This window comes from Chaetodon auriga, chromosome 18, assembly GCF_051107435.1.
Source record: "Chaetodon auriga isolate fChaAug3 chromosome 18, fChaAug3.hap1, whole genome shotgun sequence".
Taxonomy (NCBI): Eukaryota; Metazoa; Chordata; class Actinopteri; order Chaetodontiformes; family Chaetodontidae; genus Chaetodon; species Chaetodon auriga.
This window is the reverse complement of record NC_135091.1, coordinates 21,630,302-21,644,371: the sequence shown is the minus strand read 5'-3', so window position 1 is coordinate 21,644,371 and position 14,070 is coordinate 21,630,302. Positions and strand designations below refer to the sequence as shown.

The following is a 14,070-nucleotide window of genomic DNA, read 5'->3' as shown; positions in this document are numbered from 1 at the left end:
AGTCAAAGCTTGACAGAAACGAGGAACAGGGAGTGAATTTAGGGGGCGGATAGAGCGAATCCTCAACATGGATTCATGATTTACCAAAGACATTTAGTGAATGTCGTGCCAAAAGGCTGTAAATAAAGGTAGAGAAAACTGAGCAACAACAGCTCAGAGGTTGAAGTTAAATTACACAGATTAGTAATTTACAATACATTTAAAAAAAAAAAAAAAAAATAGAATTTCACTGCTCAGTTAACTGCCTACCGTTAGCACAGCAGAGAGCTGTGGGCTAACAGGACACGTCACCATCAACGTTGTCACTTCGACCAGACAGAAGTCACAGAGTTCTGTCGATCTGTATGAGAATGTCCGTAGTATGTGCTCAGTGTGACAGTTCTCTTTTTTTTTTTTTTTTTTTGTAGGATAACCTCTTTGAATGGCACTTCTCTGTACGTGGGCCCCCAGATTCCGATTTCGATGGCGGGGTTTACCATGGCAGGATTGTACTTCCCCCAGAGTACCCCATGAAGCCCCCCAGCATCATCCTCCTCACGGTAAGACAGAAAAAGGCCACATCTGAATCGCATCTGAATGTTCTCCAGCTGAAGTGGAACAGAGAGACGTCAAATCAGATGATCAAAGAGGAGAAAATGGGCAGCATGTCATAACCATCAGGCATTTCTGGTTGCAACACACGAAGTGACAGTTGTCAGATCAAAGCCTTGGCTGTCATCACACTGTCGGAGGGAATTGCACTGGTTTTACAAGAATATGAGGCCGTCTTATATTCAGACAGTTGAATGACACCTGAACTAATCAAAGACTGATAAAAACCTCAGAATTCTCTGAATTGTTGTGACAGACCCTTTTGTCATTGTGTCCAGCTCCTTTTTTTATAGACTGTTTCTTTTTCATTTTGGATTCATTGTTTGAAAACTCTTACTTTAGCACAATGGCCGCCTGCATTTCCTCATTCAACCCTGAACTGCTGCAAAATTCCATGTCAGTGTGCTTATCATAACTTTCAGTACGTGTGCTGTATTCATCTCCACCCACGTACTCACTTTTATCTCTTTCTGTTGCCTCTCCTTCTAGCCAAATGGAAGATTCGAAGTTGGAAAGAAGATTTGTCTGAGCATCTCTGGCCACCATCCAGAAACCTGGCAGCCCTCTTGGAGCAGTAAGTGTTCTCCAACACAAGTCCCAAGTTCTCCAGATGAAGCTCATTCCCTGTGTTTCTCTAGTTCCTTCTAGAACTACATATCATTGTCACCTGGAGAATGTGGAGAAGTATCAGTAATGAGTGTTATTACTTGGAGGGCTGGAAATTGTAATCAGTCACAGACTTTTACAGCAACAGTATGGAAAACCATTGATGTTGCGTCCTTATGTGTCTGTACAGTGAATTTAGTTATTGTGTTGTGAAGAGGATTCTGGAATGACACAGTGAAGTGACAGAACTGTGGCCAGCACAGACAAACAAAGGTTGTTTGAAAATAAAAGCAGGGTAAAAGACATTTAGGTGGGTTCAATTGTCTGTACTGTAATGGCTCACACGGCAAATTCAGCATCTCAGCAAATTTGTACATTTCAGTCCAACAGTCATACTCACTACTGCTGTGCTGTGCTTTGTGTTGAATTTATCAGAAAACAAGCAAACATGGAAAGCTGGGATGCTTCTTACCAAAAATGTGAAATGGTACATTTATAAAATGAGGAAAATTAAAAAATAAAGCCTGTTTAAGATGGGGGCCTGTCTGCAGTCGAGGTAAGTGAACGCCTGCTCTCTATGTGATAAATATCAAGCCTTTAACCAGAGAGCTGAAGGTGCTGAAGCTACGCCTTTAGGTCTTCCATCTCACATGAAAGTCTGTGTCTTTTGTACAACATGGACCAACAAAAATCTGAGTTCTGTTGACATGTTTAAAGTATGTATTAAGAAAAAATGCCCACCAAACCAATACACATCATGTGGATTTTCTGATGATTTCAGCTCAGGTTTTCTTAACCTTATATCCTTTGCTTTGGTCACTGCAAACACAATACTCTACCTGATGGCGAGGGCATATTTCTGTGCCTCTAGGGTCAGAACTGGTCATTTATTTCTAGAACTCACTTTAGTTTTCTACTGTCAACCCATCATTTTGCCGAGTTCTACTTTCATGCTATGCTCAGCATGGGACTTTAATCAGAGGGAACTCAGTGGGAGACGCTCCATCGTCCTAAAGCATTTTTCCTTCTGGTCTGACCTCATAACCAGTGTGGTGGATTAACTTTTTAAACATCTACCATCTACTGACAGATTCATTTTCAAATTCACCGGCCACTCAATAGAAAAAAATTATTTTGTGTCTACTATTTACCACCCACTTTCCTATTTTACTGTCGTTTGATTGGCGGCTGCTGCCAGTTTTCCACCATCCTTGTAACGACAAAAAAAAAGTTGAAATCAATGACAGAATGAAATCAAAGACAAAGGTTGCTCTAAGCCTCTTTTTACTTCCATACTTCAAGTCACATGGCTGGCCATGCCCTGAGAGATTTGACTTCCCCTGCTGGGATCTTAAAGTGTTGTGGACAAGTTGTGGCTCATCCTGTTTGGAATTGCAGTGAGTTCCATCACAGCAGGCCAGCTGTTGTGGTTTCAGGGTTTCACTCCCTACTGTCGGCTGCTGCTTTAGTTCATAGCTACGCCTACATATTTCATAAAGTGTGGCCAAGTCATTCATACATTCCCTCTGATGTCACTTTGGAGAAGATTTACAGACTTTTATGTTACATATTCCTATCTGTTAAGATTAATTTATCAATATGTATTTATTTATGACTATGTTTCGATATATTTTCACACTCTCTTCCTGCTGTGCTTGTGGTTTGTATTTGAAAATAAGAGCTGCAGTATCTTGAGTTTTGCCTTTGTTCAAATTTGCCCGACAATATTTGTACTGTGTTGAATTTGAATGAAAAAGACTGAATTAATTCAAATTCTCCATAATTCAGTTCAAATGCTGCTGTATTATGTTCACTTTGATAGTGTAACAGTTTGAGTCCCCCTGTGTGATCTCATCTTACACATTACACCCCATAATGGGGAAATCATAAGATGTTACAGCTGAAACTTACTCATGGAGGTGGAGGCTATAGATTAATGCTCTAACATGGACATTAGAATCCTGTTTGTTAATGTTATCAGCACTGTGGGCCATCCTGATTATGTATTTCTGCATGTAAACATCATATTCCGGGAAACTGTGACACCTGATGCAGGTTTCTGATCACTGTCTGTCATGGGAGCAGGTGTGTCTTTACCTCGAGTTACATTGTCGTCAATTAAGTAAAACAGAGGATTAAAAAGCTGTCATGCACACTGAAAATGAAAGTCTGACAGCGTTAATGCAGAGGATACATTTTATTGTCTCTCCTGTCTTCAATGACTTATGATGATGTCACATCAAGCAGAGCAGTAAATGAACTAGTCTGGGTTCATCCTCTGCCGTTCCAGTGACAGTGAACACTGAAATTGACAAAGCAAAGTTGAGATGTTTAGAAATGAAGAGGCTGTAGAATCAGAATTTGTCAGTCAAATCCGATTTGACTGTTCAATATGAAGATTTGACTATTCATTCCCTTCTTTTTTCCTCCCCAGTTCAGCACCACACTGAACTTTGATGGTTTACCTGCAAGACTCATGTTTCAATGCCTTTCTGTGTCATCTGTGGTGTGAAACCATCAGATTTCCACACAGTCAGAGATAGTAAAAGTGTGCATTCCACTCATGTTTCAGTTGAAGTGTCTCTCGTGCCAGGCTGCTGACAGTGCTCAGCGGAAGAGTCAGTCACAGTGGATGACAGTAGAGGAGGTTGTACGACCGTCTGGTTCAAAAGTGGTTTAGCCGACTTCACTGACAGTCATCACTGGAGCAGAGAGAGTTGGAGCAGCCAGTGGACTGGAGTCACACTGCCCGCCTCATGCTGTCCAGCGTCATGTTACCCTCCATTTCTGTCACCCTTCTCTGTTTCCTTCACAGTTGGTTTTGTGGTTTGTGGTCATTGTGAGACTTGGTTTTTAAAGTTTGCGGCCTGCCAAGCTGTTGCTCCTGTATTGCTCTGTGTAGAGTGACACTGCTAAAAAAAAAAATATTCATTCTGCTGACAAAATACCAGTCAACTCCATGTCTATGGGAAGCTGAATGACCAATCATGTCAATGTCACACCCATGGTGGATGTCCTCATGGAGTCCAGGGTAAATCCGAACACAAAGCATCATTCCCACTTATGTAACATGGGTACTGAACATGATGGCATGTGCCGCCTGTCGTGTAATTTAACCTTCTCTGTTTTACCCAGCAATGTTGGATATGCTCTGTTTTTAATTGTTCTCATCTCCTCTTTGTTTTTTCTCCTCTTTTCTGTTTCTCCTCCAGTCCGAACTGCCCTAATAGCTATAATTGGATTCATGCCAACGAAAGGAGAGGGAGCAATAGGATCTCTTGATTACACCCCAGAAGAGAGGAGAGCCCTTGCCAAAAAGTAAGATGTGGTAGTGCAAACTCTGTCCAGTGTTTACTCTGTAGAACATGTGTATGTATGGCTATGGATAGAGAATGATAATGAGGTGATTGTGAAGAGTGGTGTGGAACGTTTTGCATGCTGGATTAGTATACAAGATCACATCACACAGGTTAACATACAGGTTGAGGATATGATCAGTGCCAACATTGCATTACATGCGTGATGGTGGTTAGATATCATTAACACAGCAAACTTTATACAAGCATGTACTGTTTTCAGCACCTGAGCCTTGGTTGACATGTCTCCCTATTGATAACTGCCTTGTCACAAAGGGAAATGAGCGCGCCCAAGCCAGTTGCAAGATGACAAATTCATTATCGCCAAAATATCTGTTCCCTGGAGGGAGCATGAATGGGCTCGTTGCTCTTCATTTCACACTGCATTTCCCTTAGAGAAACCAGAGAAAGAGAGGATCCACCTAAAGTCATCCTTCTATTAGCAGATGAGACAGAGGTCTTGATCAGCAGGCTGTTTCATTAGCACATGGAGATGAGATGGACAGGAAGATGCACTTTGCTATAAATACATGCTGCTTATGTCCTTGATGGAAAACCTTTTTTCTTTTTTTTTCCCACTCGGTCTAAAGCTGGTGCAGCACTTCCCTGGTTTCTCATCTTCTGTTTCTGTGCCCCTGGTAATTGTGAGAAGTGTCAGTCAGAGAAGGGCCTCTGCACAGCAGGAAAAGGCTCCTGTCCAATATTTTCAGAGTTTGCTGAGTTTATGACTGACTGCAGTTTATAAACTGCCAAAGAAGTTGGCCAGCTTGTGATGAGACAGGACAAACACACACACACACACACACAGGGGCCCTGCGGAGCTCATTGAAATCTGAGACAAGAATATGAAAATGTCATTCATTCCTATGCATGAGACCTGCTGTCATGACATGTACTGTGATGTTAGTTATTAAAAGTAACTCGTGAAGTGTGAGGTGTAGTGGCCTAACTGGTGGTCATGTTGAATGGCTTTACCAGTGGATCATGTTAGTTACAGAACTAAAGATTCAACCGAACTCAGGACAATTAACATTAACAGCCCTTCATCCTTGGGGCTAAAGGAATAAAACTTTCAAGTCTTTTCTGGATCTGATTTTGGTAAAAATCGATTTATTATCAAATAAACACCTCATTTGTCCCATTAAGCATAGTTTGAGTGGAATTAATTAAGATGTCAGTGATACTGAAATAAGCGACATTAAAACTTTTCTCTCGGGACAGGATCACTATTCAACGTCACTAACATTTATTGATCAGTAGAAAATGTATTTCAAAATAGAAACCATTACACTTCACAATGTATTCATCTATTCATCATGAGATATGGCTGGGGTCCTGAGATACATTTGTCCAAGGGCCTGAATTTTTATGTAGGGGCTGAACTTAAAAAGAGAAGAATTAAGATTCAATCATTTCACTTTCTTTCAAAATTCATGTTATTTCAGACGATATCTGCTACGTTCGCATATTTACATGACCCAAAATGCCACACTCAGACAGACAGGACTGGAGACCAAAAGGAGTTTAAAGTTTGACTGATAGGTTTGGCAAACTGATGAATCTGAGAAGATCCAGAACTTTGAGAAGGCTTGAGATGGAGTAGGCAAGATGAGTGTAGAGGACGCAGACAGACAGGGCATGAACGGAGACAGGTGAGGGCTAGACACCTGAGCACACAGAAAGACAAGTCAAGAAGGAAGGCAAGCAGACAAGGGAAAGGGCAATATTTGCTTAGGTGATCTTCATGAGTCTCAGTCGTTACCTTCTGAATGAACGGACAATTCTACAAATACTGGGTGGAGAGCCGAGCCCACAGTGAAACACACTTACACTTGACAGACGAGGGAGAGAGGGCAGGAGACAGAGGGAGAGGGCCAACTATGGAGCCCACAGTATCAGTGAACAGACTCTCAAAAAACATGGAAAATCCATAATGATAACTAGATACTGAAGTAGGCCTCTGCCAAGGAGGCAGTCAGTGATCAATACAAAACCCACAGTTTAACTACCAGTGACTGAGTCCTTATCTCAACTAACAGACCAGGAGGGTCGATAAGGTCGAGACAACTTAAGGATCCATTGTATCTGTAAACAGACTGAAGAAAACTCACCTTCTCTGATTTATTTTGCTGAGACATTATTGAAAGAGACCCTGGATCTTCCATCCTCCTTGGACCTGAAGATGTAAACCTTAGAGAAACAGGGTTTTGTTTTCCAGGAGAAAAGAGTGAATGTAGACCACGGCTATTGTCTAGGGATGCTCCAAAAAATGTAAAACGAGCAGAGACAGAAAGGGTGTTGAGGGACAAAAAGGTAAGATATCAGACACCGTTCCCTGCCACATTGAGTATTTTTCCGAGACAAAACCAGAATATACTGCTCAGCAGAGGAGGCAACCAAAGCACACAGGGGTTTACCTATAAAGGTGTTCAAGCCCCTGGAGACCTGGGTAGAGAGGATCAAGCAGCTGACCTGGCGCATGTCTCACCAGGGGGAAGAGATTACTGTGCTACACTCAGGAAGCAAGGTCTACTCTAACATTAACATTAACTAACATAATATCCTCTAAAACCATCTGACTTGCTCAGCGCAGAGGAGAGAATCAGCACATTTTATCTCTGTCCCTGCTTCTATCTGGACTCTGTCTCTTACCTATGCATGTTGGTTGTTTGTAATATTGGTGGCTATAACTACCATGTATTACTGTTTATTTCTTCCTGTATGGGGGCCTCTACCTCAGAGTACAGCACAGTAGAACAGAACACCCCCACTCCAGAGTCTGCAAAACCTCCCCGAAGGTCTTTTGCAATCACATGGGGTCCTGATTGACCTTTCTAGCTATCTTATGAGCAGTTCTCTCGGAAAGTATTCTTAAGTCAAAATTGGGAGAAATGACATTTGATTATTACTTCAATAAAAAAATAAATAAACATAGGTTTGAATAATTGGAATAACTATTTTTGCTCAGTGTATCCATAAGAGGGCAAACCAACATGCTACTTGTATATTATTTCAACGTAATCATGTCTTGCTTGGTAGAAAAATGGTAATTACTGGACAACAGACACTTGTTTTGTGACTCCTGTCCATCATGTAGCGCATTCAGGACATCCACCACAGCAGTGCTGCTTTTTTTTTTCCATGATCAAATATTCATTTTCAGAATCAAATGTCTGGATTTTTTTTTACATCTCAATTAAATTCACATCAGTTATGATCAAATTTCACACAAATGTCTCAGGATAAAAAATGAAATGATGACATGATTTTTTATTTTCAAAAGGTCAAAGGTTTACTTCACTGTGACATCACAATGTTCTGCAAAAAAAACTTTTATGAGTTTTATGCTTTCATACATGAAATGTAGCACTAAGTGCTTTACATGTTAAAAGCACCACCCTACCCTGTGTGCCCTGCGAGAAGAGACATCCCAGCCCGGCCGATAACAGCCCCCAGTGCAGAGGGCCCCCACTGAGGAAACACTGGATATATGGGATAAAAGTATAAAAACATATAAGGTAAAAAAATATAAGAACATTAACAAAGCTAAAATAACCATCTAAAAACATTTAGTTAAAAGCCAACTCTGGGAATAGATAAAAGGCCGGTGTCGGAGGACCTGAGGGTCCACGAGGGTGCATAAGGTAAAAGCAATTCTGAAGAATAAGAAGGCCCAAGACCCCTAAGACATTTGAAAACCATTAAGAGAACCTTAAAATTGATCCTGAAACCCACAGGGAGCCAATGCAGTGATTCTAAAACTGGTGCAATATGCGCCTGCCTTCTGGTCCTTGTAAGCACACGTGCAGCTGAGTTCTGTAGAAGTTGTAAACTTGTGATGTTTCTTTTCGGAAGACCAGAAAGCAAGGCATTGCAATAATCAATACAACTGGAGATGAAAGCATGCATCAGCACCTTTGTGTTTGCCCAAGAGAGAAACGGGCAGACTCTGGCTATATTCTTTAAATGATAAAATCCTGTTTTTGTAACATATTTCATGTGTGGAATAAAATTGAGCTCAGAGTCAAAAATGACGCCCAGATTTTTTACATGATTGGATGGATTTAAAGACAATGTTTGCAGTTTTGGTAAAAGTTTTGCTCTCTGGGCCTCAGGACCAATGATTAAAACTTCAGTTTTGTCCTGGTTGAGCTGTAGGAAGTTCTCTTGTTGTCTAAAATACAGTTAAAGAGGGCATCAAGTGGCCCTGTGTCATCAGAAGACATGGAAATATACAGCTGTATATCATCAGCATAGCTGTGAAAATTGATACCATGTCTCCTGATGACACTGCCAAGTGGGAGCATATATAGATTAAAAGGAATCTGGCCTAAAATTGATCCTTGGGGCACAACACATTTTATTTCATGTATTCTTGAGGAGCATGTATCCAAACTCACCAGGAATTTTCTGTCTGTGAGATAGGAAGTGAACCACTTAAGAACAGTACCAGAGAGGCCAACCAGATGTCTGAGTCTACTTAAAATAATAGTGTGATCTACTGGATCTTAGATCCAGTAGCACAAGGACTGAAAGCTTGTGTGTGTCCAAGTTGCACCTGAGGTCATTAACAGTTTTTAAAAGTGCAGTCTCTGTACTGTGATTCATCCTAAAACCAGATTGAAACTTCTCAAAGATTGAATGATTAATTAAAAAAAATCATTCAGCTGAGGTAAAAAAAAAAAAAAAATTCTAAAATTTTACTTAAACATGGTAAGTTGGATACTGGTCTGTATTTATTAAGAATGCTAGGATCCAAATTTGTCTTCTTCAGAAGAGGCCTCACTACAGCTGTTTTAAAAGCTGCAGGCAAGGCGCCTGTCTGAAGAGAACAATTTACAATGTTTAAAAGCTCAACTTCCAAGAATCCATAAAATGTTTTAAAAAGTGATGTTGGGATTGGGTCTAAAAGGCAGGTCGTTCTACCAAGCATATCAGCATCAACCAGGAAAAAACTGTCCAGTGTTTCCTCGGGGTAAAACACACATTCAGGTGTATTAAAAATAGTGTTTTGATTTCTTACAATTGTTGATTTGATTAAATCAATTTTACCTCTGAAGTGGGCTGTTATTGTGAAATGAGATTATTCTGATAAAATAGTTTTTTCTTGCTTCTCTCAGAGCCTTGTTATATATTTTTAGTTGCTCACAGTACATCTGGTAGTTAACTGTTAATTTATTTTTCCTCTATTTTCTCTCTGCTACCCTGCAATTTCTCTTCAGTTTTTTGATGTCTTCATTTCTCCATGGCGTTGTATGTTTAGTTGGGACTTTCTTTAAAACTTTTAAAACTGGTGGAGCAATATTTATGGTTGTCCTCAATTTACTGTTAAAATCATCAACAATAAAATCACAAGGTAAAACAACTGGATGTTTATCTAAAATGTCAATAAAATTTGCAGCCACTTCAGCGGTAGTATAGCATTTCCTGACTGTTCTCACTGTGGTCTCCTGCTGAATCAAACCGGTGATATTAAAAAACACGCAGTAATGGTCAGACACAGCCAAGTCAACAACAGAGGACACACTGGCTGAGAGGCCGTGGCTAATGACCAGATCCAGTGTCCCTCTGTTGTCCCCTTTGTCTGGTGTGTTGATGTAGGGTAATGATAACGGGAATGGGTGAGGTGTATGTGTGAATAGGTCCATGTCCGGTGTTGTGTGTACTGTGGTTAGAGGTGGAACTTGATGCATAGGACCTAGGGGACATCAATCGGTGGCGGACAGATCAGCTGGTGCAGATTTGGGGAGATTGGCATGTTGCACAGGTTGGCAGACAGCAAGCAGGCACCTGCTCTGTTCAGGTGAAGTCCATCTGGCCCAAAAAGGTGCCGTCTCACCCAAAAGACATCAAAGTAAAAGACATCCACCCATGTGTGTTACATACAGCAGTAGCACATGATCCCAGAGTAGAATGGATTTGTATAACAACAAATCAAGGGCTGCAGTGTAAGAAACATGAAAAACCTACTGCTCTCATTAATTAGTTGGCTTCAGTTGACCGTCCTCAATATTACATAATTTGTCCAACATTGCTCCCAGTCTGTGGGAGTAACCACATCTGCTAAGCCTCAAAGTTTCCACTCATTGTGGGGACATTTCCATTCTGGGTGGGCAATATGACCCAACATTTATATCGCATTAGTTGAATTTCTTTTTCATTTTTTTAACAGTAACTGTATTATATAATGTTATCACAAAAAGAAAGGAATACTCTGCTCAAAACATGATTCTCCCTTCTTCTTTTTTATTGGGTTTCTAAAAGATGCCACTAGCCACATTATCCAGGTAACTTGCTAATGCTAATGCTTGCTAATCAGCAAAATAGACAGCAAAGCAACATAAAAATGTCAAAAATGACAGGTTCTAAGTTTGAAGTCAGTGTGGATCAGTTTTTGAGCTGTTGTGTCTTTGAAGTGAAACCTGCTTTGTATTGGCCCTCGAAGCTGCCCAAAGTAAATAGCCTGAGTTTTCTAGTTGTTGTTGTGGGACCATTTCCATCAAGTTAATCCACTGGGTTTCACTTGGATGGTGGGACGAGATGAATACTTTTGTGTTGGCTCTTACAGCCAACAACAGAGAAATTGCTGTGCATTGCTTTGCAATGTTACCTTCCACATCTTTGTGTTGCCTGAGTCAGCATTATTTTGAGGAAAATAGTGACTAGTGGGTGGCTACATGGAGTGCGTGCATAGCCCTCTCCATGCATGTTATCACAGCCACAGCAAAGCACATTATTTTTAATATGCTAAAACATTTATCACCGTAATGACAGTATTGCAAAATCCACGGCAGAACCTGACACAACCAGTGTACCGGCCACACATAAAAATAAATGAATCCACTGCATCTATCCTCAGATGGTAGTAGTAGGTGAAGAGTGTTGGTTCTTGCAGTCAGCAGCAGAGAAACTGGCTGCTTTGCTCTTAATGTTACCTTCCACGTCTTCATATGGAAACTACAGACAGCAAGGTGGGCAAGATGGCCACTTAGACAGAGTATGGTCACCAAGCTGTAGGTAATGCTGCATTACATAGAGACGAAGACAGGTAACGGAAGACAAGGCTGGACTGCCAACGGGGCGTTCAGGTGTTCAGGAACAGTGTTTGTGGGAGAGAATTATTCTCATGTGTCCTGGACTGTAGACTGAAGCTACAAAGCTTTGCAGATGTTTTACATGCATAATAAAGCCTTTTAACACACTAAAGGTTGCCCGTCTTGGCATTGATTCAACACTCCCAAGGCTGCTGTATTAACAAACACTACCAGTTTATATTCCAGATAAACAAAAATATTATAAGACCCTTCACATTCCTAGGGCTAAAGGGCATCTGGTACTACCAAGCAGCTCAGATTAAAGCCTTAATAAATATGTGTGGTCCTTGTTGCTCATAAGTCTATTGAATACCAGAAATTGATCAAGGTCCCTTTATAGGCTATTGTTGGAAATAGATTATTGAAACACCTCATGAGGGAAAACCCCAACCTATGGTATGATCTTTAACTCAAAATCTTCAAAACATGGCAGGAGCGAAGTGTGAATATTTATTTGAGTATCTTAAAGAATTCTTTACTTTAAAACTTCGAAGATTTGAGGGACCAGAAAGGTTTTGCTTTTTTTTTTTTTTTTCGTTTTTCTTCTCTGATCACATTGATGAAATATTTAATAAAGAAAAGGTCTCAGATCTGTTTCAAAACTATACAAGGGCCTTAAAAAGTTGAACAAATCCTATATATTGTGGGAAAGCCAGGGAAACTTTGTATTATCAATAGAGGAGTGGGAAAACTTAAACAATAGGCAATGAACATCAACCAACTCATTGAGAGAAATATGATTAGATACTTTATAGCACCAGTACTTAAACAGCCCAAGGTGAGGCAGACAGCATGCTGGAGAGGCTGTGGGGCTGTGAGAGCAAATCATTACCATTTGTTTTGGGAATGGTCTGGGATTTACTTCTACTAGAACACGATAGATGGACATAGAATGAAAAACATTTTAAGAATTAAGTTTGAGTTGTTGTACTAAGGAAGGTACCACCACAGCTTCTTGGCTTTTCTAGAGCGTACGTGTTTAAATTATGCTGGTTGCCAATATAAAAAAGCCCATTACAAAAAAATGGTCATGCCAAGGAATGGCCACAGTAGCAGATTGTTGAATGCGATGCATGGCATTTTTGGAGTTCCAGAGCTCAGGGGCTCTGACTCTGAAAGCCTTTAGTTTGAGCCAGGACTTATAAACAGCCAGCAGAACCCTGCCAGAGGATCTGAGGCTGTGCTCTGCTTCACAGGGGAGCAGCAAGTCAGCAATGTAACTGCTAAACCATGAAGTGCTTTAAGGGTAATCTTAAAATTGATTCTTAAGTGTACTGGTAACCAATGAAGAGAGGCTAAAACAGGGCCGGTATGATCTCTCCCTCTAGTATTTGTTAAAAGCAGAGCAGCTTTTCTTGGAGCTGAAGAAGTGAGATCTTTTTTTTTGACATAGCCCTGAATATAAGTAATACAGTAATCTAACCAAGATGATATAGAAGCATGTATGACCTCCTCAGAATCAGACCAATTTAGGCGATGCTTGTCAACTGATAAACTTGATGGAGGTTTTTTTTTTTTTTTTCCAAATGGAAGTTTACTGTCAAATATTACATCCAGGTTTCTGACTGATTTCACATTTGTACACAGGAAATCAAGGTTTTTGTAAAATTTGGATATACTTTGGAGGACCAGGGAGAATGATTTCAGATTTGTTTTCATTAAGCTGAATGTTTTCAGACACATTTGAGCCAAGTTTGTGCGTCATCGGCATAATAACAATAAGAATAAGAATAAACTACAACAAACAAATTGCATTTATGCTTCACACAAAAAATAAATAGAATAAACATAAAAATGGATATGAAGTAAATGTAAAAAAAGGTTGGAGAATAAAGCCCACTTAATAGCAAAAATAAGATGAAAATAAGAATGAAAATAGAATATAGAGAATGCATAACATAAGATGGAAATTAAAACCCACTGAATAATAATAATCAATAAAGTTTAAATTGGAGTACACAGAATGACAATCTAACATTTAAAAAACAGTGCAGCAGTGCAAGATTGCTTGGCAAAGCGCACACGTTCCAGGCCTGTATCCGCAAGGTCACAGCTAGTTCAAGACTGAAGCGAAAAGTTTTTAATTTTCCTTGAAGAATATGTAGAGAGTTGGCTTCCTGATATCTGTAGGTAGTGTATTCTGTAGCTTTGATGTATAATTAGCAAAGGCTGCACTCCTGGTTTTTTTTTGGCTATTGTTGTGAATCTTGTGAACAAGCGAGCTAGCAATGTAGCTTGGTTCAAACACATTAAGAGCTTTGTATGTAAGTAGGTATACCGCTGATCAATTCTGAATGTTACAGGAATCCAGAGGCACTTAAACTGGACTAATGTTCTCTGTCCTCTTGGTTCTGGTTAATAGCCGAGCTGAAGTTTTGAATGAGCTGAAGTCTCTCAGAAGGTTTTTTCAGGCAGCCAGTAAA

The 14,070-nt window shown here is 40.2% G+C and overlaps 1 protein-coding gene across 1 annotated transcript in view; it reads left to right on the top strand.

Annotated features, from left to right (window-relative positions):
- ube2j1 (ubiquitin-conjugating enzyme E2, J1) overlaps nucleotides 1–14,070 on the top strand; it is a 49,974-nt gene that overhangs the window by 22,510 nt on the left and 13,394 nt on the right. Inside the window, exons 3-5 of the mRNA XM_076755990.1 lie at nucleotides 408–539; nucleotides 1,081–1,165; nucleotides 4,410–4,515. Of these exons, the coding sequence (XP_076612105.1) occupies nucleotides 408–539; nucleotides 1,081–1,165; nucleotides 4,410–4,515 (323 nt within the window). The remainder of the gene's footprint in view (nucleotides 1–407; nucleotides 540–1,080; nucleotides 1,166–4,409; nucleotides 4,516–14,070) is intronic.